This window comes from Pocillopora damicornis, chromosome 2 (genome assembly GCF_964200805.1).
Source record: "Pocillopora damicornis chromosome 2, jaPocDami1.2, whole genome shotgun sequence".
NCBI classification, from domain to species: Eukaryota; Metazoa; Cnidaria; class Anthozoa; order Scleractinia; family Pocilloporidae; genus Pocillopora; species Pocillopora damicornis.
The window spans coordinates 25,335,187-25,357,924 of NC_142671.1; the positions used below are offsets into that span (position 1 = coordinate 25,335,187).

The 22,738-nt window shown below is 38.1% G+C and overlaps 2 protein-coding genes across 7 annotated transcripts; both read right to left on the bottom strand.

Moving 5' to 3' along the window:
* Positions 1 to 1,673: 1,673 nt before the first annotated feature.
* LOC113673679 (alpha-1A adrenergic receptor) lies at positions 1,674 to 11,678 on the bottom strand. Of its 3 annotated transcripts, none has more exons than XM_089197567.1 (2): positions 6,036 to 11,678; positions 1,674 to 3,280 (listed from the first exon to the last, which is right to left on the bottom strand). In XM_089197567.1, the coding sequence occupies exon 2, from the start codon at positions 3,256 to 3,258 to the stop codon at positions 2,224 to 2,226; it is 1,035 nt and encodes a 344-aa protein (XP_089053693.1). In that variant the 5' UTR covers positions 3,259 to 3,280; positions 6,036 to 11,678; the 3' UTR covers positions 1,674 to 2,223. The 3 variants fall into 3 exon arrangements, with proteins under 3 accessions (XP_089053693.1, XP_027045894.2, XP_089053691.1); XM_027190093.2 differs by lacking the exon at positions 6,036 to 11,678 and adding an exon at positions 3,764 to 5,148; XM_089197565.1 differs by lacking the exon at positions 6,036 to 11,678 and adding an exon at positions 3,698 to 5,148.
* Positions 11,679 to 11,828: 150 nt separating this feature from the next.
* Positions 11,829 to 19,875, bottom strand: LOC113673671 (rRNA N(6)-adenosine-methyltransferase ZCCHC4). 4 transcript variants are annotated; one of them, XM_027190086.2, is made up of 12 exons: positions 19,767 to 19,875; positions 17,978 to 18,360; positions 17,561 to 17,652; positions 16,852 to 16,942; positions 16,504 to 16,714; positions 16,022 to 16,122; positions 15,573 to 15,700; positions 15,224 to 15,299; positions 14,776 to 14,827; positions 12,740 to 12,797; positions 12,465 to 12,557; positions 11,829 to 12,130 (listed from the first exon to the last, which is right to left on the bottom strand). In XM_027190086.2, exons 1-12 carry the CDS (start codon positions 19,855 to 19,857, stop codon positions 12,016 to 12,018), a joined length of 1,491 nt encoding a protein of 496 aa, XP_027045887.2. In that variant the 5' UTR covers positions 19,858 to 19,875; the 3' UTR covers positions 11,829 to 12,015. The 4 variants fall into 4 exon arrangements, 1 of the variants encoding a protein (XP_027045887.2); XR_016184000.1 differs by lacking the exon at positions 11,829 to 12,130 and adding an exon at positions 12,877 to 12,934; XR_016183999.1 differs by lacking the exon at positions 11,829 to 12,130 and having other exon boundaries at positions 12,740 to 12,934.
* Between the last annotated feature and the right edge of the window lie 2,863 nt (positions 19,876 to 22,738).

Below are 22,738 nucleotides of genomic sequence, written 5' to 3' on the forward strand. Positions count from 1 at the left end.
GCATCACTCCACTTAGATGGTGTTACTGAAAGTCGGGAATGATATTCTTATGAATATGGATATGGGTCATGTGACACTCCAGGTTCTTTTGGACGTCAGCGCCGCCTTTGATACTGTGGACCATGACATTCTTATTTATAGACTTCAGTCACTGCTATGTGGGTCAGCTCTTCAATGGTTTCGATCCCATCTGAGAACAAGTTACAATTAAGGGTGCTCTTTCCAAAAAGTTCGGCGTAGAATGTGGGGTGCCTCAGGGTTCATCCTTTTTACTATCTATGCTAGGAAACTTTTCAGTATTATTAAATCTCACCTGCCGTATGCACACTCGTATGCAGATGATACTCAATTATACTTGTTATTTCGCCCATTAGAGAGTACGCGTGAAGCTGAGGCGTTAATGCAATGGAGAAACATATCGCTGCTGTTCGTTCATGGATGATTAATGATAAGTTTATGCTGAACGATGATGAGACTGAGTTTATGGTGATCGGCACGAGCAATCAGCTATCTAAAGTGTCTGTTAGTAGTATTAGGGTCGGGTCGAGGACGTAGATGTAATTCCCGTATACTCGGCAAAAAATCTGGACTCTTCGTTCGACTTGCACATGGATATGGCAACGCATATAACAAAGACCTGTGGTAGTGCATTCTTTTATCTGTATAATATCCGACACATAGGGAAATACCTTACTAGTGAATGTACTGAGAAACTAATTCATGCATTTATAGCCAGTAGGTTACACTACTGCAACAGTCTCCTCTATGGAGGTCCCGCCCATCACATGCAAAAACTCCAATATTAACGTGTCATGAATGCCTGTGCGCGATTGATCTTCTGCGCATCTATACATTGTCATATTACGCTGCTCCTTCAACAACTTCACTGGTTGCCTATCCGCCTACGTATCGAGTTTAAAATCCTTTTGATCGCCTTTTAAGTACTCCAAGGCTCAGCTTCTAAATATCTCAGCAATATAATTTCCGTTTTACCGCCATACCGTTATGATTTACGGCGAAATAACGAGGGAATTCCTCTGAGCACCCCAAAGCGTTTCACAAACGTTATCATAAGGGATCGATCCTTCATGGCGGCGGCGCTGCGGCTTTGGAATAGTCTTCCCGTAAGCATTAGATCTGCTTGCACCAAAAGTGATTTTAAACGGAAACTTAAGACATTCTTATTCAGAATGGCATTTTGTTGGTACAATTAGTCTATATTTAGATTTTTGTATAGTTTTCTCTGCCAACTACTTTTATCATAGCCAGTTGTAATAGTGTAGTTTTCGTCCTTGATTTCATAATAATTGTAAACAGGGGTCCTTTTGATGCACGTGAATCTATAACCAGTACCTTTGCAAGGTAATTTATGGTGTTTTTCATTTGATTTTGTTTCGATGTATTTTTCAACGAGAAAGTTAATCCCCAGAGTATCGAAGGGCTTGGTTAGTTTCTAACTCGGCTACAGGATTGTCTAGACAGCTTGACTCATTTAGCGTGGAAACGGCATGACCACTGAAGGGGAACCTTTCGCTACCACTAAGACAAAGACGTATATTCCATGTTCTGACAAGAGTATTTGTAGAGTTGGTTTTCAGTGCAAGAAGTGATGCTGATGATTAAACATTTGCACTCAAGAATGCAGGGCTGTGCCAAACTCTCTATCTACAGAATTTTCTCCAATCTTAAACTTTATTCTACAGCCAAATAATTTTACCTGTGAAAAAAAACAAAAAAAGAAAACTTAAATGGGTTTTATACTGAAAAAAAGAGGTCCTCTGCCCTGCATTTACGTAATATCAAATGTTTATTAACATCTTCTAAAGAACTTTGACTTTCCGTTATTGGAAAGAGGTAACGTCAGTCAGATATTTTTATCCTAAACGGACAGTTTTTCGTTGTTATGCTACATGGTAATATTTCACCATTCTGGTGACCTGGGATAGAGAAGAATGATTAGAAAGCTAAAATTGTAAATGAATCCCATTTTAACGGTATCAAGAGTAAGAGTAGAGCTAGAAAACAACCCGTCTACTTTTCTCAAGGAAAATTCTTTTCACCAAAAGCAAAAATTTACTCCAAAAGTAAAAATAGAGTATAAGCGGGTAGTATCAGAGTTCTCATGGTAGGTATTTTTGTATCTTAGTGCCGGCCATCGGTTTATTACACAAGAGAATGATGTTGTACACATAACTTTTCCTCTTTCAGATTGATTAATTTTGACTAGATTGTTGAATCTTTGCTGGGTCCCAAACAGGCACCAATAATTGAACCAGTTCGCTTGCGTCTTGGATCCACAACACTGTCCGAGGCCCGATGGCTGCCAGTAAACGAGCCTCCGTCTCTTAGCTGAGATCCTGCAGTAGTAGACGAATTGGATTGGTGACGACTTTTGCGTACAAGCTTGCAAAGTTTACGAAAGGCTCTTCTATAACTGCGATCAAGGAAAGTGTAGATAATTGGATTCAGACATGAGCTTGTGTACTCCATCCACTTGATAACGTTAAACAGTGAGCTTGGTACTGGACATGACTGATCGTAAGCAAAGCAAAGAATGATGGCAAAAAATGGTCCCCAACAAATGACAAACAAACCAATCAAAAGAGCGATTGTCTTGGCAGCTTTCACATCCTTCGCATAGCTCCTGCCTCTTCTTAAAAGGTGCGCTTGTTTTCTCGCAACAAAGTAAATCTTTACATACATGACGATCATTATAAATAAGGGCAAGAAGAAGCTAGAAAGGGCGATGAAAAGCATATAGCTTGACTTCGTGGGCCAACTCGCTAACCGCAGTCCTGAGACTAGTAAGGAGTATAGCCAAACAAAAACAATCATGCCGATTGCTCGCACGGAAGTCATAACATTTTGGTAGGAAAAGGGATCTGTAATAGCTGCATGTCGGTCGATTGAAACAGCAGCAAGGTTCATAATTGAAGCGCTACCGCACAAAATATCCATACAGTTCCAAAAAATTCTCAACTCCTGACTAAACAACCATTGATTTGAAGTGACCTGCAAAGCACACCAGAAAGGCATAGCTACCAAAGCAACCAAGATGTCCGCTGCACTAAGACTTATGACGAAATAATGGCACACAGTTCTGAGTTCCTTAAACAAGTAAAAGTTTATGCACACGAGAGAATTCCCAATTAACGTGGAGATTATCAGAAGACTTCCCAAAATAGCAGCCAAAATATTTCCATAACTGGGCTGCACGGCTGCATGTGATTGGTTGCTGGGGTAAACAGACTCGTTCATTTCCCACCTCTGATTATTACACCTGCAAAATAGACCATTTTTTGCATAATGTTGTTTCCTGCGATGAAAACGATACCAATTACTGCATGAAATGCCTAAACGATTCAGCGATCGTGCATTACAGAAAGACCCCTCGCAAGCTATACGGAAACGTAGCCGGTTTAAACGATATGAATTCTCATTTATCAGTTTGTTCACCTCACACACAACGGAATGTACATAACCTTGGCCGTACACTGCTGACTCGTTTCTTTTGAATAAAGTGACGCCAACTTGTGTATTTTGTTAACTCGTTGTTACTTTTCTACTAAACACCGCTGTATCTGACACAGGTGCGACAAGGTGCGTGTCAGGATGAACTTTCCGCCATCTTTAGCTTGGAAAGGAGAATATATTGGCAACAACGGCAAACCTCAGTAAGAAAGAAATTATAACTCACCTCTCAAATGATGAGTTTCCGCAAATTTAATGAAACGAAAGTCGTTAGGGCTGTTAACATACTAACCATAACATGTTTTGGAAATTATACGGGTCCCATCATTTTGGTGTCTTCCAAATGCGGCAAACTGTGTTGTCTGAGTCAGAAATGTTTAATATTTGAGGATAAAACCATGCTTCGGTGCAATGGACGACTTGGTTCAATATTTTAAAATAACTAATTATTGGCGTATACTGCTGTTGGCGGTGGGAAGTTAATTTGTATTTCGACACATCAAATTTAGTAATGATTGGTGAACTGCAGCTTAAGACGACTTAACGGCCATATGAATATTTAACACTAGGTTGCCTTTTTTTGAAAAACAATGATTGCCTGAATGACAGTGGAAGAGTTCTTAAATCTAAAAAGTTTATCTGCATATGGAAACACCTGTTCACCTTTTCACGTTGTAATCATTGCTTTCAAGGTTGAATTTTGCAAAGATTGTAAAACCTGATTTTGTTTGAGTTAAAAACATGCTGTCAAAACACTTTTAGTTGGCATAGAAACCGTCCTTCTATCCGATATAACGACATCATGTGCAATCATTTACCTAGCAAAACTGAATATTACCTCATAGACAAGGAATTTAAGTTAGCTGCTCGGTACAGACTTATTTCTTTAGCAGTTGGATGCCACAACAAAATTTATTTAATTGTGATATTTGACAATCTGCCTGGACTAAAAGTAGAAGTTATTGACCTAAACATCTAGTTGGATGTATGCTCTTTGAACAAATTAAAACTTTGCAATTTCGATAATATACAAGTTCATAAAACTACTAAAAGCTCTTACTATACTCTAAGAATTTATTATCAGAGCGTCGCAACAACTGTGGGCTAATTAACTAGAGCGCGTGGTGAAGGAAAGCCTTTGTTAAGGTTCAGTTATTCCGCCCGAAAAATAAGCCGTCCACTGAGATCGGTAAATATTAATTTTTGTCAATTTTTCCTTTTTTCCCACCGTGACTTGTCCAAGTTAGTATATCTCTCTCTGACACCTGACAATTATTCAACGAGGGTTATTGAAATATTTGCCAACAAAAATTTCATAATATTTTTGAGCACGAGGATAAAAATTAGGAAAAAAGCCACTCACGTGATTATTGGGAAAACCGGCTCGATCGTGCTTTTTTTCATTTCTCTTCTTCAGAAGTATTCTAAATACGGCTTATGGCCCATGCCGAAAACTAATGCTTCAGCTAACGAGGGTAAATTTTTGCTTCTCTGCAAATGACAAAACCAAGCAACAGATTGAATAATTAGATTAAGTTACTGCATCCAGCGGCGTCAAGATTACCAGTTTACAACAACTACTATCCAGGTGGTAACAACGATTTGCGGGAGTCACAAATTCGCCAGCTACCGATTTATTACACCTCATGGTAACGAGAGGAAAGAGGAGAGAGGAGAGAGGAGAGAGGAGAGAGGAGAGAGGAGAGAGGAGAGAGGAGAGAGGAGAGAGGAGAGAGGAGAGAGGAGAGAGGAGAGAGGAGAGAGGAGAGAGGAGAGAGGAGAGAGGAGAGAGGAGAGAGGAGAGAGGAGAGAGGAGAGAGGAGAGAGGAGAGAGGAGAGAGGAGAGAGGAGAGAGGAGAGAGGAGAGAGGAGAGAGGAGAGAGGAGAGAGGAGAGAGGAGAGAGGAGAGAGGAGAGAGGAGAGAGGAGAGAGGAGAGAGGAGAGAGGAGAGAGGAGAGAGGAGAGAGGAGAGAGGAGAGAGGAGAGAGGAGAGAGGAGAGAAGAGGGAAGAGAGAGAAGACTAGAAGAATGTAGACAGTGTGCAGAAGAGTACAGCCAGAATTCCGCAGGTGAAGAAGAATTATTCAGTTAGAATCAAAGTGAGAGCCTAAGAGATTAACCAGAGTTACACAAAGCTATTAAGCTATTATTATTATTATTATTATTATTACAGCATGAAATAAGCGTGGATGTAAGTGAACTTGTGTACTGGAGAACCGGTAAAGAAAGCAGAAAAAGACAGTTTGAGAGTCTTGGTGCCGAGCGTGACGTGCTTGATAGCTAGTTTCCCCCGACATTTAATAGCGTAACATACTTGGTGGAGGACTTAGTCGTAACAAAGATCTCAAAATTTCGAGGCGCAAGAAAGATAGCTTGATTTTCCGCTTTTTTACACGAAAAATGAGTCATTATCAAAGTTGTGCAAGATATAATAAAAACTTGGACTTGGACTAATTTTTGTTAGGAAGAACACTGATCGATAAAGCATTTACCAAGTATAATGGCACACGTATATTTCTTTTATGAATCTCTAAGTAATGTTACGGACGATTCCGACCACTTACCGATGAAGCTAAAATCGATCACCACCGTGATCTCTCTCTTGATGCTTAATATTGAGATTCTAATACCTTCTTTTCAAGTGATTTGACCGTCGTAAAAGGGGTTGGTTCTCTTTAACTAAGTTTCCAGTTATTCTCTTGTTGTGATCGACTTCAATTCAAATTTGCCTTATGGAGCATAGTAAGGGAAATGTTTCCTTCCCTTTCAGCAGCCTGTAATGGCAATTGTACTGAAACTAACTGTGTTTTATCAAAGGTGTGAACAGTTCTCAAATAAACCAATCAGAGCATTCACTGGTCTGTTAACAATATTACAAGTGGGCCGGGAGACCCAAACTGCAAAATAACACGCTTTAAGAGGATTCTTAAAGAGCTTTACTGTGAAAAATAAGAACATTAGAGTTTTTTGCTGTATAAACCCTACGGGCTAGTTTGAAGCACTGAATTTAAATTACGCAAACATTTTTATACTGTTGCGTTTAATAGATAAAATCTAGTAGATAAATCAGTTAGTACATAGCTTCCTCGAAAGTGACTTTGGCAGAGTTTATTATGTCGTGAGTTGGCTCGATCACCAGTGTGATCAACGAACGTTACCGTCCAAAAATGGTTCACAAAATATAGTTGTCGGGGGCGAGGGGTTATTTAATGGGTTTTCCTCCGGACATGCAAGTTAATTGACTTGAAAAGCTAAGTAGTTAAAAGCTCTGAAACGGAAATTAATTGAAAATCCGTAAAAATTGTAAAAGTGGGGGTTGAAAAGACAAACATCGAGGCTTACTTTTAAGGAGCTTGTTTCCACCTACTACTCAAAGCATTTCATGACGCCTTCATGAAAAGAAGGAAAAGCTCTTTCGTTTTTGTTGTAATTTTGAAGTGTTTATATATATGAAAGAAATTAGAAGATCAACACGCCATACCCTTGTAAACAGCTCTAACTTTAACAGTCATTGAACTTTGTCAGTTACATACATGATGAAATATAGACTAGACCATTGAACTCTTGGACTATCGGGCCATTTTTTGGACGGTTTTTTTTTACCATTTTTTCAATTTTTTTAATTATTTTTTTTAACGACCTTTTTTCACTATTTTTTTATCGGGGATGGGTGGATAGGTATATTTTTGTTCTTTAAGTGGTGGGTAGTCACTTGTGACGGAAATTTCATGGATCTCACAAATTATATAGAGCGGTTTTTTCCACTGATTTTTTCGTTTCATTTGGTTAAGCAAAATTTCGGGGGAGGGCTGAGCAAGTCATATTTCTTCATTTTGTTGTTATGAAAATGGCTTACTGCATTTTGCGAAACAAAACAAAGCTCAGTGGAAATCTGTAAAGTAGGAAGGATAGGGTGCCAAATAATTTGTATGATCCGGTAAAATTTCCGAAAAACCAAAAGCATTAATTGTCGCAAGTGCCTCCCCCCTTGAGTGTAACTGTAGAGATACTTTTCTACTACTAGACTTCTACTTTTTATGGTGCACAAAGCCGATACTAATGGGTGTGGCGCGGGCTTAGTAGTGCGTCAGACTTTTTTTAAAAATATATTTTCAAAGTGATTATCCAAAACTCATGTTCACTTTGTTGAGAATGACATGAACAAGTAGAGCAGTGATAGCTGTGTTTTGAGGAACCACACTTGCTAGCGTGTCATTGGGATCTTTAAGCGGAACTGCCATGGCAATGAGGAGACAATACCGAGAAAACTTTTTTCTTCTCTATTGCACCAGTACCTTCAAGGGCCGTGCTGCTTAAACTTCCCACAAGACCACCACCAATGCGAAAAATAAAATGTAGATAAGTTGGGGTCATTTGAAGATGTTTATCATTTGTCGTGAGTTTGCAATAAGGAAGAAATCTGAGTCTCCCAAAAGAAATCGCACTTAAGATTTTCACTCATCTCAAGAGAACTCATTGTTGTGCTGCGCCAATGTGACCAGCGCTGTGTGTTTGCTACAATCAGAAATGTTGGAAACGTAGTAGGCTTTTAGAGACAAAAATGTAGTGCATTTTGAGCCCAGTCGCCCATTAAAGAGAGTAGAAATTCATTTGTGAAGAAGGTGCAAATGTTTTGAACTTCAAGCAGTAATGCCGGGATAGGAACAAAAATGTTCGCGACGCATTTTAAGACCATGAGTACAAATTTGTCTTTGGACGCATAAAGAATCATTTTTTTGTGAGTCTAAACTCCAGGAAATTAACGGCTTCTTCTGATATTCAGTTAATTCATAAACAGAAAGTTTACACCTTTTCATGCAATATTACAAAAATTTGTATGAATCAACGACAAACTTCCCATTGCTGAGCCATGGTTAAAAATCATATCGACGATTCATATTTTATGGTCTGTGGAACTCCCAAGATACAAAGCCAAAAATTATATTGAGGTTAACAAGTTCGACTCGATAAATTTTTCCTGCTTGAGACTGAGAAGATATTATTATTGAAAATTGTTTTCCAAGAGGTATTATGAATCTAGCGGATCAAAAACATTCATGCAACTAAACACGTTACGGCACTTCCAGCTAACCATTCTGTAGATTTTTAACGATTACTCTACAAAAAAGTCTTCCGCACGGTCTGCCATTTTGACCCGGAAATCCTGCGGGGTCCTTCCTTAACCAGAAAGATATACACTCTAGCAAGATTCCAGAAATGAAGCAATGTGATTGGTCGATTAAGTTATCGTCCCTCCGACCACCATCATAAAAGCAAAATATAATCCACTTTCATCACAGTGATTAATTTTTAATTGTACAGAAACTGTTAGAAAATCCAGACGGACCTATGAAGTAACTCCTGAATAACCAAATGCTGCGAGAAATCCTTAAGACTGATGTAACACGTGTGTAGTAAAGACCATATGATTGTTGCTGAACAATAAAAATATTGATATAAGCACTTGTCAAACGGGTTGATGGTTGTACCTCAGTTACCTAAGGTGTAAATTCATCAGTTCGCAAGAATTTTCCTTGATGATAATCAAAAGATGTAAAAAAGCCAAATACCTGTACGCCGAAACTGCTAAAATTAACACAAAATTCAGTTGTTTTTAAGAAAACGATGGAAAATGAATTTATATAGTATATAATACAACTTATTTTTTCAGTTTTGTTTTAATTTGTTTTCCGACACGAACCCTTAAGAAACAGGTGATGTAACCTTCCTCTTACTTACGTAATTTAACATTTAAATGTACGTACCGTGCATCTACCGTATTGCTGGGTTTGAAGAGCGATCTTACTCACATATCGTCGCTAAATGCCGGCTTTGACATCGACCTTCTCAGTCATATTCATGTCTAAACATGAACTCGGCCTTAAGCGTCTTGCAGTAACCACCAGAATCGCCACAACAAATAAAAAGAAACTGAATTGCAATAGTGAAAACAATCCTTTCCAAACCATTCGATGTGAATAACTTTCTCCCAAGCAATTAAGTCAAACAAAGAAACAGACCGGTTGATATCGAGCCCTTATTATCAGATGCCGCCGCAATCCGGATGTTAATTTCTGTATTTTCCACCTTTCAAATACAAATTAATTGATAACCTGCCGGAGGCGCAATTCAAATTGATTGTCTTGCAAATAAACTAGAGAAACTGAGTCGCTTTGCCTTTGCAAATACCTTTATTTATACTGGCACAGAATAATTCTATTCAAGGCTAAGAGAAACTCTGGTCACCGTTAGATTGGTTGAAAACTAAGTTATGATTTAACACGTTTATATTTTCAGCAGCATGTAGATTTTACACGAATAATACGCAAGATTGGCCGAAGGCTTTTCACATATCAGATTCACATCAAAGTGAATTAAATATTCAGTTCACAACTGAGATGATTGCTGTTTTAAAATAAGATTAGCCACGCTGGTTGGTTTTCGGTGAATTTGACAAAAGCGCCTTCGGGGCAGCACTAGCGAACTTAAGACTAAAATTGCCTCAACGGCGCTCCTTAAAGTAACAAAAGTATTTCCAAGTACCTACCACAGCCTAACTTATCGTCCCGTAAATTTAACACTAATTTTCTTCCAGTCATAAAAAGGTTTTTGTTTTGGAGCCGACATGTTCCTTCCACACGTGAGAGCTAAACACTTGGGAAAAACACAAACGAGCGTGGTTGGTTTTCAAAAACTGTTCAACTGATAAAACATTGAACACTTGCTTAAAATAGATTAAAACGTTCCTTTAAGAGAAAATCAGAAAATGCCTTACGAAATATGCGCCAACAAAATGACTAGTAACTTACAGCTGGTGTCTTTACTTGTCGCTCAAGACATATATATCAAATGAACATTTATTTTCCTTCACTCTGAACAACAATTGATTGCTTTCTTGTTCTTGCTGCCTGGTGGGATGCGTGAAAGCTGACTGGAACTCTTCACGAAGTAATCAATTTCAGCTGGGCACTGAAGGCACTGAGCGAAATTTGTCAGCTCTCTTGGAGTTCCATTAAAAAATAGAAAGCAACAACAACGAAAGAAAACCGAAAATTTGGACACAAAACGCGCAATTTTAAATTATAGCTTACGGAATATGTGTTCTTTACCAACCAAAGACTGAACAGCTTAGAAGCACTCCTTATGACCAGCTAACTGCATTGCTGATCCACGAAAAAAACCTGTTGAAGACTTGTCTTAATAGACCACAATGGAGAAAAAATGAACGTTTCATAGCAGGATTAGAATCGTATGGCGGTACTACTGCAGCTAAAGCATATTAGTACGAGTCAAATAAGAAACTATCTCAGTAAAATCTTCAACCGACCAAACACAAGGCTTCCCGTCTTATCAATAGCTCATCAAATCAAATGCGGGGATGCTTTCGCTAGATCAGATCCACCTGCACTGGAAAAGCGGCTGCTAAGAGCCGGTTTAAACCAGTAATCAATCTGGTGTTAACATTCAGAGAGAGATTCCCATACGTTTTGACTAGATCGCCTTTTTGTTCACTTTTTTGTTCGGCGTTTACTGAAAAAATAAGTGTTTGCCACCTTTGTTTGGAGCTAGTTCTATTTAAAGATAAACTGAGTACTAGTTAAAGATAAACTGAGTACTAGTTAAAGATAAACTGTCAGTTTATCTAATTTCGAAATGCAAGTGAACAATAATGCTGACGGCAGCTTCGTCACCTTCGGTTTCTTTCGCCGACAATTAAAAAAAATGCTGTTAGGTCCGAGACAGTTGCAATGAAAGTACCATGTGAAACAAAAGCGGTGTACACAAGCCAACTTATCTGATTCTCTTCGTGCATTATCTGCAAAAGATTCTTAACAAACTATTACATTATGTGCAAAATAGGGTGCCATGAAGGACAGAAGGCCTTATCAATACTGAAGCAAGGAACAGTACTCTAATCTAAAGGTTTTCATGGTTCAGAACGTGCAGATTGGCAAAAGTTGCCGAGTCCAAGTTTATCTGCCCCAAAACAACCACTCCTTTGTTATACGAACGCAAATCAACTGCTACATTTTACCGGAGGGTGGGATCTTATTCATGGGATGGAGGGGCATCTTAATACTTACAAAGGGCTACACAGGTGGTGTGTGCATGGCTCTGATGTTTGTTGGCGAGTGGGCACGGTTCAAAAAAAGCGGAGAATTATTCATAACCAGATTCTAAGAAACAACTGTAAGATACGGTCCTTGAAGAATTTTTAACGATACATGTCAGTAACTGTTTAAAATATCGGTCTCATTTCCCTTCGTATTTCCATTTATGATGCCTAAATCCGCCCAAAACATAGAGAAACTAAACAAGAGGAGAAACGGAAAAAAAACGACAAATGTGTGCTTCAATTTTCGAGCCATACATGTATTGTCATTAACAAAGATAATCCCATATATTGGATGAAAACGTAATAATCACTTTGAGACTTCATTTAAACCGTGGTTTTCTGGCAAATTTCATTTCAAAACAATCGAAAATAATAATTGAAGGATAGTACTTCAATCTGTTCTCAGTAAGTTAACCTTTTTTCTCTCCTTAAAAATTCACTCTTTTTTCTTTCTCTGTTTTGCTCTTTCTCTGTGGAAGTTTCTTCAAGAGTTTTCCCTCTTCGTTTGAATTAATTTGGACTCCATCTGAGTTCAGTTTCCGTCTGAAAATCATGGCATAAAAAAACATAAAAAGGGTGGAAAATAAGCTTCTAGAGCTAGAATCCTCTAAAACGGCCATTTTTTTCAGTTGGGGTTATCCGTGGTCACGGGACTAACTAACACAGTGTCACAGTCACCAGTAAAAAGGGCGACTTGTCGAGGAAAACTGATGTATAAGACAGAGGTACCACACGGCTTACTTACAACAATGCTTTTCTTTAAATTAAGATACATTAGCGCTGATGGAACATTTTCTATCAAGGATTTATCTCACACACCGTCTTTGTAAATAGATAAGAAAGCGTTAACAGATTTTGATTGGCAAAATAACAGTACCTTTTGCGAGGGGAATTATCCGGGCGCTGTAAACAGTCTCGTCTCTTATGACCGAAGTCGCCACATATGTGGCAGGTGCCTACGTCTACTGACCTGGTGAAATACAGTACAAGAAAAAATTTAGCAGATGTTCTTCTGTTGGACTAACATTCCTAGTGACACATAATCATGGTTTCTCGGCCTGTTTAGTCAAACCGATCCGCACCACAAAAACTCATCACTCACCGTCTTTACCAGCTTCAAAAGACATAATATAGGTACAGACCGAAGCATACCTCTTACACTGGTGTCCTTTAGTCTCACAGCGATTGCATGTCATACAATGAAAACGGCCTGTGTGTTAATAAAAAACAATAACTACAGGACAGGTAGTATGATTATATTGACAGAGTCTCATGAAAATCATACTTACACAATCTAATTAGAGAGCCCACTGAACTAAATGATGTGTTTCTAACTTTATAACATAGCTGGAGGGCAAAATGGAATTAAAAGTAGATTTTTCAATAAAAAATTATTTTCATTATAATGTAAACCTTACATCGGGTTGGTGTACTTGCACCAAGAGATTCGTAGCGGTTTTCTTTGTTTCGCTTCAAACCCATTCTTCACCCATCTATATTATAATTAAATTAATTAATTAAATAATTTAATTCAAGCTGTTGTCCACCATGAAAATAAAAGTGTCAACAGCCATGACATTTGGAAAAAACGTTTACGAATTTCATCGACGGGGTAATCTCATGCGATGGCAAGCCCAGAAAATTTAGGTGAACAGAACTAAAATACTCTTACATGAAGGTCCATTCATTTATACGCGGCTCTCGGCCAGCGAACTAAAATATTCTTGAATGTAGGTCCATTCAAGCGAAAAGCGAGAAGAAGAATGGTTCTCTTACTTGCTCACCCCTGAGTTTTTCAATCCCCCTCTAATGAGAATGTCTCTAACCTTTCTCGGGAAATCAAAATCATATAGACAAGAATACAAGGACTAGATCACCATAGAGCACTATACAGTGAGCACTAGTCCAATAATTACTTTTCAATTTCAATTCCTTGGGTCGGAGACTATAAGTAAGCCAGCTCAGTAACCGGTCAAGTCGCCCGGAAGTCGTGTCGCCCGAATTCATGTCGACCGGAACCTGAGTCATGTCGTCCGAAGAAACAAATACTTCAAAGATCAGACTTACAGACTGTAAACAGACAATATTTATCACTAAAGCACTGTTTGCTTCTGAAAACACCATGAAGATGATGATCAGAATAGAAATATGTTCTACTGACGACTCTTTAAGCGTTGTTCGTTTCGAACAACAAAGAAAAGCGTAGTTTGTTTGGTATGTACTCGTTTCGTACCCACGGACGTTTCGTAAGCTTGAGAAACTTTATCTTGGTTTCCGTCAGAGTTGAAATATGATAGAAGGGGTAAGTTTCTAGAGCAACTGTGGTGCCCGTCGGAGGGAGAGTATAACAGGGTAATTTAGTGTTAACAACTGAGTTAAAAACGTAAATTGGCTACCGTAATGAGTGAAAATGGAGCTACGCTATTGGTGCAAATATGGTAACGAGAAAACAAGAATCAATTAGTTGAATGAAAAGCGCTCGTTGATACAGTGAGGTTTGTTCTAGAGTTTTGTGGCTTTCCGAACTGCCTAAATGTAGGGAAAGACCGCATACTACCTTATGCCGTTTAGAACGATTAGGGAGATTTAAATGTCTAACTACTGGTTTGGATACGTTCTTGTGATTTCTTTCTACGTCGCGGAATTGTTCTCGGAATCGGTCACCTAGTCGTCTTCCTGTTTCACCAATGTATAACTTTTTGCAATAAGTGCAAGTTGTGCAGTAAATGGCTTTGGCGGAGGTGCACCTAAAGTGATCAGTGATCTTAATGGATCTCTTGGGTCCCGACATTTTCTCTACGTTATGAATGAAAGAAAAAGTTTTGAATCGTGAGTGAGCGCATTTGAAAGATCCAAGTTGTCCATTAGTTTGAAATTAACTTCTGACCAATCTTTTGAAGGATTGGTAAAGTAAGTAACCACACCAAAGAGGTGTTTCGATCGATCGGTACCTTCAGCACATCTAGAATATGCCATTTTGGTGTGTTTACAAGTGATTGAAAAATTGGGCGACTTAACTTTTTTCTTCCGGGGACACGGCTAAAATTACGGGCGACACGACTCGGGTTCCATACAACACGACTTTGGGCGAGATAAGTTTGGGCGAGATGACTTTGGGTGAAATGACTAATCGGCGACTTGACAGTAAATGAAATAAAACCCACCTGGCATGACGTTACAGTACTTACCTGGCTTGACACATGTACCACAAATTTCACAATGTACATATTGCCTACCGTCCTAAAAAGTACAAATTGTTTTCAGTGTAACTGTCTTCACTACTTAATCAAAACTATAACAAAATTCTCGAACGTGATTGGTTATCACTTGCCCGATTTGAGCCATAATAGGACAGTGTACGCGTCATGTTTATAATTGGACAGTTAAAGGGACAGTCAACACGTCATGCCGGTGTAAGTGGACAGAACGCGTCATATGCGCGTGCTGTTACCTCGCGTTTCGCCGAGTTCACCGCCTCGCGGTCGTCCGATTTTGTTAACTCGTACGATTACAGACCGAATTGGACTCCACTCGCTCCTATTACCATTATGAATCAGCAATAAGTTAAATATCACCGGTTTAACGTCACGAACAGTGGCGTCCACGTTATGATTTTTTACTATACTATACATGTACCTTTGACATACAACCATTACATTTCTCACAGTGAATATTTTCAGGTGCTACATATCTGTCACAACTCTTGCAGAACCTAGTGAGATAATACATTTTTAAAATCACAATCTTGAACTCGACCTAACAAAAAGTTCACTTACGGATATAAAGATCTAAATTAATCGGCTAAAGGTGTGGACTGTTTGGCCAAACTGCCCCAAAATCTTGGCACGTTGACATATATATGTACCTCGTTCGCCTAAAAAATTACTAATTTAAGCATGGAATTTAGCTTATCTTTTAATAGCAAAGCTGACAACCTTGGATGCCCGATCAGAATTCAACGAGAGCAAACATCACATTTTCATACCTGTACCCTTCAGATGAAGGAAGAACCACATCAGCAGGCTTCATGTTCGTGAAGAGTCTCACCGGTGAACCACGTTTAGAACCCTTCTGACTTTTGCTATTGAAATGTGGATGGTTATCATAGTCAACCTGTCACAAGAAATTACACATAGTTTATCGTAAAATATGGAAGGATATTAAATACCTTTCTTTCATACAGGTCAGAAGATGAAGAAATGACCTTATTCTCTCTGGTGAGGGAGTGAAGGAAGTATTGGTGAGGCAATCACTCATCTGGCGGTGGTAAATGTACATGTATATTCCTCTTCAGTCTAAGTGATAACCTCATTTCACCAAAAAGTGAAGTTGACCTCAATCAATTCACTAACCTAGGTAAATTCTCAGTGTGAATGTTCACGTATCCCATGTTAGTCATTAAATTTGAAATGACAGATACATCGTGATCCAGACCTTATAATCCAGCATGTTGAATGAGGGCAAGGCAGCTCTCATATGAGGCTCCATAAAATATGGAAATATCCAAACTGTTGGTAACTCAACCCCTGATTTGCCTGAAAGGAAGAAATTACAAAGTATTGGTAATAATGACAGACCCAATGAAAATGTAAAAAGAAGACTTGCCTTAGTTGTAATCAAGTGCCAGTTCTCTTCAGGTAGCACTCACTAAATTTCTTCCCTATTTAAGCAGAAGTGGCCACCAAATATGATTCAACCAGCTGGTGAGTGTACAAGTCATAAACTAATCCAGTTGCCTTTTAGCAAGAATATCAACTCAAATGTTTTATGATGAGCAGTAATGCACGTTATCATTTAATTTTAAGAAAACATAAATATCGAAGACCTTCATGCAACAAGGATGGGCCTCTAACAATCAAAACATGTAAAAACACTTTCCATTTTTTTTGAGGTACACAACTAACATTGACAATTACCATCAAAATGAGCCTGTCTCCATGTATCCCAGATCTTTTTCACTGAGACAGAGAGAACCTCAATCAGACCACCAAATGGAGGATCCATCACTAACACAACACCCTTCCTCCTGATGAACAAGTTGAATACCTCTCTACTTGAGTGTTTTCCAAAGAAGAAATGATTAAACATATTGTACCAGCAATACTTGGATGGTGGAAAAAATTGAGCCTGTATGAGTAATGATAATGATAATAACTACAGTAAAAATATTGCAGAATCTTGTCACATTTAAGAAATGTTTAAACATGAAAATGAGTTGAGGGATATCTGCCACATTCCAACTCCTAGAGAATATCATGACATACATATCTGAAGTCGATGTCCAGAAGAAGACTATCCAAACCACCAGATGGAAAGTTATCAGATTTCCGGCTGGCTTGAATTTCTTCGTGAACTCTATGAAAACAAAACAATGGAAACATTGAATTGAAGTACATCTCCTACCAGTGTAAGTATTATTGTGACATTAATGAAACGTTTCACCTGGTGGGAGTATGACATCCCTTGAAATTGTACAATGCAGTTACATTAGATGATATTAATCAGGTTTACCAAATTAAATTTGTCATCATGATTTTTTTCTTTTAGTATAGAAAAGAAAGTGTGGAATAGACCCTTATGTGGACATATGAATGTAATAAATCAACCCAGTCACCTCATAAGATAGCAACGGTGATGTAAACAAGAAAAAATTCACTTCACCATGCATGGTTCACTCATGTTGTAGAGCGCAGAACCAACCCTCAGCATATTAAAGTAACAGAGAAGAATGTACTGCCTTAGCTACAACTTCCTTCAATGGTTAGACATTCTACTGTTCAAGGATAAGGACCATAAACCATAGGCCCCATCTCCTACATCTTCTCTGTTCTGGTTAGCATGGGATATAAAAGAACTCATGCAAAGAGTAGAGAACCAAAGGATTCAAACCAGCTTTAAAGCTGAACTGGACTAGCCTGTCTAAATATTGCAAATACATAAATAAATTAATAAAACATGAATCAATACACATACCTTGGTGTGCCTACACATAGCACATTGTGAAATCCTAATTCCTTAAGTAGACAAATGAGGAACTGTGTTGTCTTACTTGAAAAAAAGTATTGCTAAAAGGGTAGAAGAAATAATCATCTACATGCACCAGTGCAAAGTAATAGAAGCCTTCACCATACAATCATGTAATCGAAATGCAGTAAAATAGGGGCTCTAGGGACATTGCAAGGATCAATGAGAGTATAATGGAGGGACTGAATTACATCAATTAAGGAACTGGTCTGATTTATCAATGGACAGGTATGGTGTGCATGTCAGAGTAGTGTTCAAAAGGGGGCTGAAAGTCAAATGTATGTAGGCTAGTTTCACTCATTCCCGATACTACAACACAGCATCCATGTAAGTGTGTCATTTACATACATTGTTCATGATACATACTGCTTGTGTCTTTTCATTTTCTTTTGGTCTCAGTATGAGAGTTGGCCTGGACAAATCAACGGCTTCTTCATAATCATGTGACAGATGATTTTTCTTTTGGTTATGCTGAAACAGCAGGCCACAAGAGTGACAAAGAAAACTTTTCTTCCCTTGAAGATTATCTGATTCATGGAAAATGCTGGAGTATCTTAAACAGGCTTCATTATGTGACTGTCTGAAAGTTTGTATCATTCCTTGATGAGCCTCCTTCCTAGCCTCTGACAATACATCTCCCTCCCACTGAAAAAATGAACAGTGTTTTCTGTCTCTGGATGCTGAGCAGGCATAGAACCTGCGGGGTAACCGACCATCCTTGTAAAATCTTTCAAACAGGAGCATTGGTCCTTAAAGGCAAAGCAGAGACAATAATTTACATATGGTTACTTCTGAGGGAATGAGAATAATATATTGACCAAAAAATGTAGATCTGCACTGAATCTTTCTTTCATAGTCAAGGAATTAATGAAAAAAATTAAGCTTTTTGCCACCCAAGGACAGTTGTTGATCTTATCAAGGAAGATGAAACAACTAAAAATTAAAAAAAAAAAAGGAGAACTTTCCCCATTCAAAAAAGTTTGATCCCAAATAGCAGAATGCAGTATGAACAACACTTGATGCGAGGTATAGAGTATTCATAGGTCAAGTGATTCTTCTCATTGACTCTTCTCATTCCTCATTCAATTGTCCTTTATTCATCAATCAAGATAGTATATTTACAATACAATACTTGTATACTTTTACTTAGGAAAGTAGATTTATGACACAATTGAGTAATAGGAACTTTCCTTGCAGTGATAACGCTATGTAACACAAAACACTTTAGTAAGTTACTATTGAACCAGATTAAAAAAAGTAGAACAATCAAGAAATATTTATTTCCACACAACTCCAATTGTTTAGTGAGTCATTTTACCTTACAAGTGTAATCACATGGATGATTAGCAGTTATGTGTAAAGAGGCGATTCTACCATGTGAAAGTGCTTTTAGGCAAGAGATACATGGCGGTAACTGCCATGTATTTGTTGGTAGAGTCATATTCCAATTACTGTTAAAGCCAAATTCTCGTGAGTAAGTTTGGATCTATCACATGACAACCACACTGTGACCCGTACAGCAGTGAATAGATTCAGCTGATAACATTTTGTTGCAAAAAGAGTCAACACTGGGACAAAGCAAAGTCATGTAAAAAGAACTGTGTAGTTACCATAATAATAACATACATGAAAAAATTACTCAGTTCTGATTGGTTAAGATAAATGCAGTTTTCAGGTAATATAATGCAGAAGAGGGTTAATCGAGTGCAAAGAAAGTTACAAACCAGACATTCTGATTGGTCAATAATCAAAGAAATTCACAGATAGCAAATCAAATGCGAGCCTTGGATGCCACAACATTTGGCTACGCTGAAAATTTGCGAGTGAAACAATGGCTGGCGTTTTAAGTAGGTTTTCTTTCGCCACTGTTACAACAATACAACAGCTGAAGAACAGCTCTTACAACGAAAACACAATAAAAAGCACTGCTTTTTGGTTGTTGGTTTGGTTAGTCCTGATACTTTAAAATAAGCTTCTAATTTTATGTTTTAAGCTACAAATGTTCGACATCAAGAATTCAATTCAACAAATCCTACAGCAATAATAATTAATAAAGAGACAGCTACAAATCAAAGATGAGACGTATTAATGCACTTCAGCTTGCAATACAATCATATTTCAGAGTCGACACTCAGAAAATGGGCGCATGACCTACCGTGAGGACACTCTGGAGCTAACTCGGGATTTTCTTTGGACAAAAAAACTTCAACTCCATATCTCTTCGCTTTTAGGTGCTGGTCGTCCATGATGATCCGGCTTGTGCTCTAAACGAAGACAGTAGAAGTCCATAATTTTGTGGTCAGCGGTTAACAGCGGAAGGCAATTCAATGTATCACGGCACATTCTAATCTCAGTCTTGATGTTGTAGTTTCTACGAGCGTGGACGGGATAATTTTTAGTGTTTGTTCTTTGGATAACCAACAACTCAAATCGCACCATAACTTTGAATATCTATATGATGTTTTAAAACGGTTTTAATTTTTTCTAGACCTCGGTTCCAGTCCTCTATACGCGATCTTAGCTCAAAGACCGACAGATTTAACGACCTTTCGTTGTAATTCTTCGCGATCCAATCCGACTCGCGTATAGCTCCTTACTTGTAAGGGAATATTTTCCCAGTCCTTGTTATTAAGGGACGAGCTAAAAAGGCAATGGGGGACGTCTGGGTAGAAGTGTAAATCAAACCTGAAACTAATGCATACCGTATTTATTCGGCTATAAGCCGAGACTCCAAACTTTGTACGTGTAGACTTGGCACAACGAAAACCAAAGAATAAATTGAAAACACCCGGCTATAAGCCAAGGCCCATTCATTATTACAAGACTGAATTGTCAACTTCGGGAAAACCTAACATTTTCTGAAAAAATCACATTAATTGTCATAAACGAGGCTTAGACGATGATGATTTATGGTGATTTAATATGCAAAGGACAAAAAAGCTAACTATTCAATTGAAAAGCAACAAAACAAAACTCAGATGAATTAATGTGATCCAAAAAATCAATTTAAGACTACCTGTGTCCTTAAACGGCATCACCAGTACCTACACATCCGTAGTACCTATCAAACAATCTCGTGTTCGCAATCGTTTATTTCAAGTCAAGTGGTCATTGTGCCCAAGGCTCGTCGCACGTCATACAACCTCGCGTTTAAAATTAAAAAAGTCGCCGAAGCAGAAGCTGTTGAAAATAACTCTGAAATGGCATTAGTGAGTGTATGGTCCGTCGCTGGAGGATCAAGCGAACCTTTTCAGCGGTGAGGTTAAATTGTCAGCGCAACGGAAGAAGATGGGATGCTTCACGCCGAAGTATCCGGAGCTCGATCAAAGAATACTAGAATGGTTAACAGAGCAGAGAAGCCAAAGTAAGTTTTCTATCGAGCATTGATTTTGTATTTTAAAACAACAGAAACGTGATCACCAATAACATCAGTCAAATGTTTGCAGAGAACGTGTGACTCTTAAAACTATCTTGTCGTATGTGACAACATTGTGTAAGAAAGATTCTCATTGGCCAGTTTCCAAAAGTTTCAAAACAAATTCTAGATGAGTCTAATTTTTACCCTTTTGATCGTTTGGTAACCTTCTCACTTCGTTTTGCATAGGAATAGCTGTTAGTGGATTGATGCTTCGTCTAAAGGCAAAAGAATTCAGCGAGGATCCTCGCTCAGCGTCTCCCAGAAGATTTGGAGCAGCAATCACTCAAGTTCCATCGATTTGTAACCACATCCCATCAGCGTCACGTTTATCCCCTATCAAGAATCTTTAACATGGACGAGACACCGATGCGGTTCGAACTATCATCCAGTTGCACTCTCGAATTCGAATTCGAATTAAAAAATTAACAATAAATGATTGCATATTGTGTTTCTTTACTTTAGCTCGGCTTATAAGTAAATACATCCCGATTTAGTAGGGTTTCCATGCACCAGAAAAAGATGTTTTCAAAAACTTTCGGCTATAAGCCGAGACCCACACTAGAGCCCAAGCTTTGATTCACTTCAGTTTTAATTTGTGTGAAATCGCTTGGCTTATGGTCGACTAAATATGTGGACAGCAGACTTCTACTGTGGACTAAGAATTACTGTGGTATAACTCTCGGAATTCGTCCGACAGAACCGATTTATAACACAGCAATCGTGTACTGATCGATCTAAAGGACGCATATAGCAATTCAGCGAAGTGTCTTGCCCTTTTGCAAACTTTATCTCCCATTTCCTTGTGGAATATTGCGTGTTTCGTGCTCCCGACGAATTGAAATCAAGAAGCTTCCTTAGAAATATTCCCAGTGTAGATTTTAGGGTGGAATTCTAAAATTCTTGTTTCTTTCTTGGAATCTAAAAAATCATAAACGAGAGTTTACTTGAAGACCTTGAAGTATCTTTTCTTGAAGTACCTTGATCGATCTAAAGGACGCCTATAGAAATTTAGAGCGAAGTGTCTTGCCTTTTTGCAAACTTTATCTCCCATTTCCTTGTGGAATATTGCGTGTTTCGTACTCCCGACGAATTGAAATCAAGAAGCTTCTTCAGAAATATTCTTAGTGTAGATTTTAGGGTGGGATTCTAAAATTCTTGTTTCTTTCAGTTGGGATCTAAAAAATTATAAACGAAAGTTTACTTGGAAACCTTGAAGTATCTGGCGGAAATTGTGGCGATCTTCAGCTACAGTTGTCGCCGTGTTATCCGGCGTGATTTACCTGGTATTCTGAACGCCTTTGATAATAATAATAATAATAATAATAATAATAATGATAATAATAATAACAACAATAATAATAATGATAATAATAATAATAATAATAATGATGATGATGATGATAATAATTATAATTTCAATTTCGTCATTTCTATCAATCAACCAATAGTGCAATATGTAAAAATTACATCATAAGTTTAATATTTGTTAAAGTTGAGACAAATCTGAGGTGAGAAAAATCTTAAAGGAACAACTAAATATAATGGTTTTGACTTAACTCTTAGAGTTAACACGCTGTAGTTCTTATTTGATCTGGTAAATGTTATCAGAGTGAGGACTTAAGATAATGCTTAGGGACTACTAACAATTCCTTTTTGGCAGAGCGGGGTGTTCTCTTAAGCATATGTTTGATTAGAGAGTCTGTTAGATG

Bases quoted from the DNA above. Each gene is read 5' to 3' on its own strand.
- LOC113673671 (XM_027190086.2), bottom strand. From the start codon at position 19,857: ATGGACGACCAGCACCTAAAAGCGAAGAGATATGGAGTTGAAGTTTTT. The intron at 18,361-19,766 runs GTAGGTCATGCG...TTTGCCTTTAAG, and splicing joins AGCTCCAGAGTGTCCTCACG to GACCAATGCTCCTGTTTGAA. The intron at 16,715-16,851 runs GTATGTCATGAT...TTACTCATACAG, and splicing joins TGGACATCGACTTCAGATAT to GCTCAATTTTTTCCACCATC.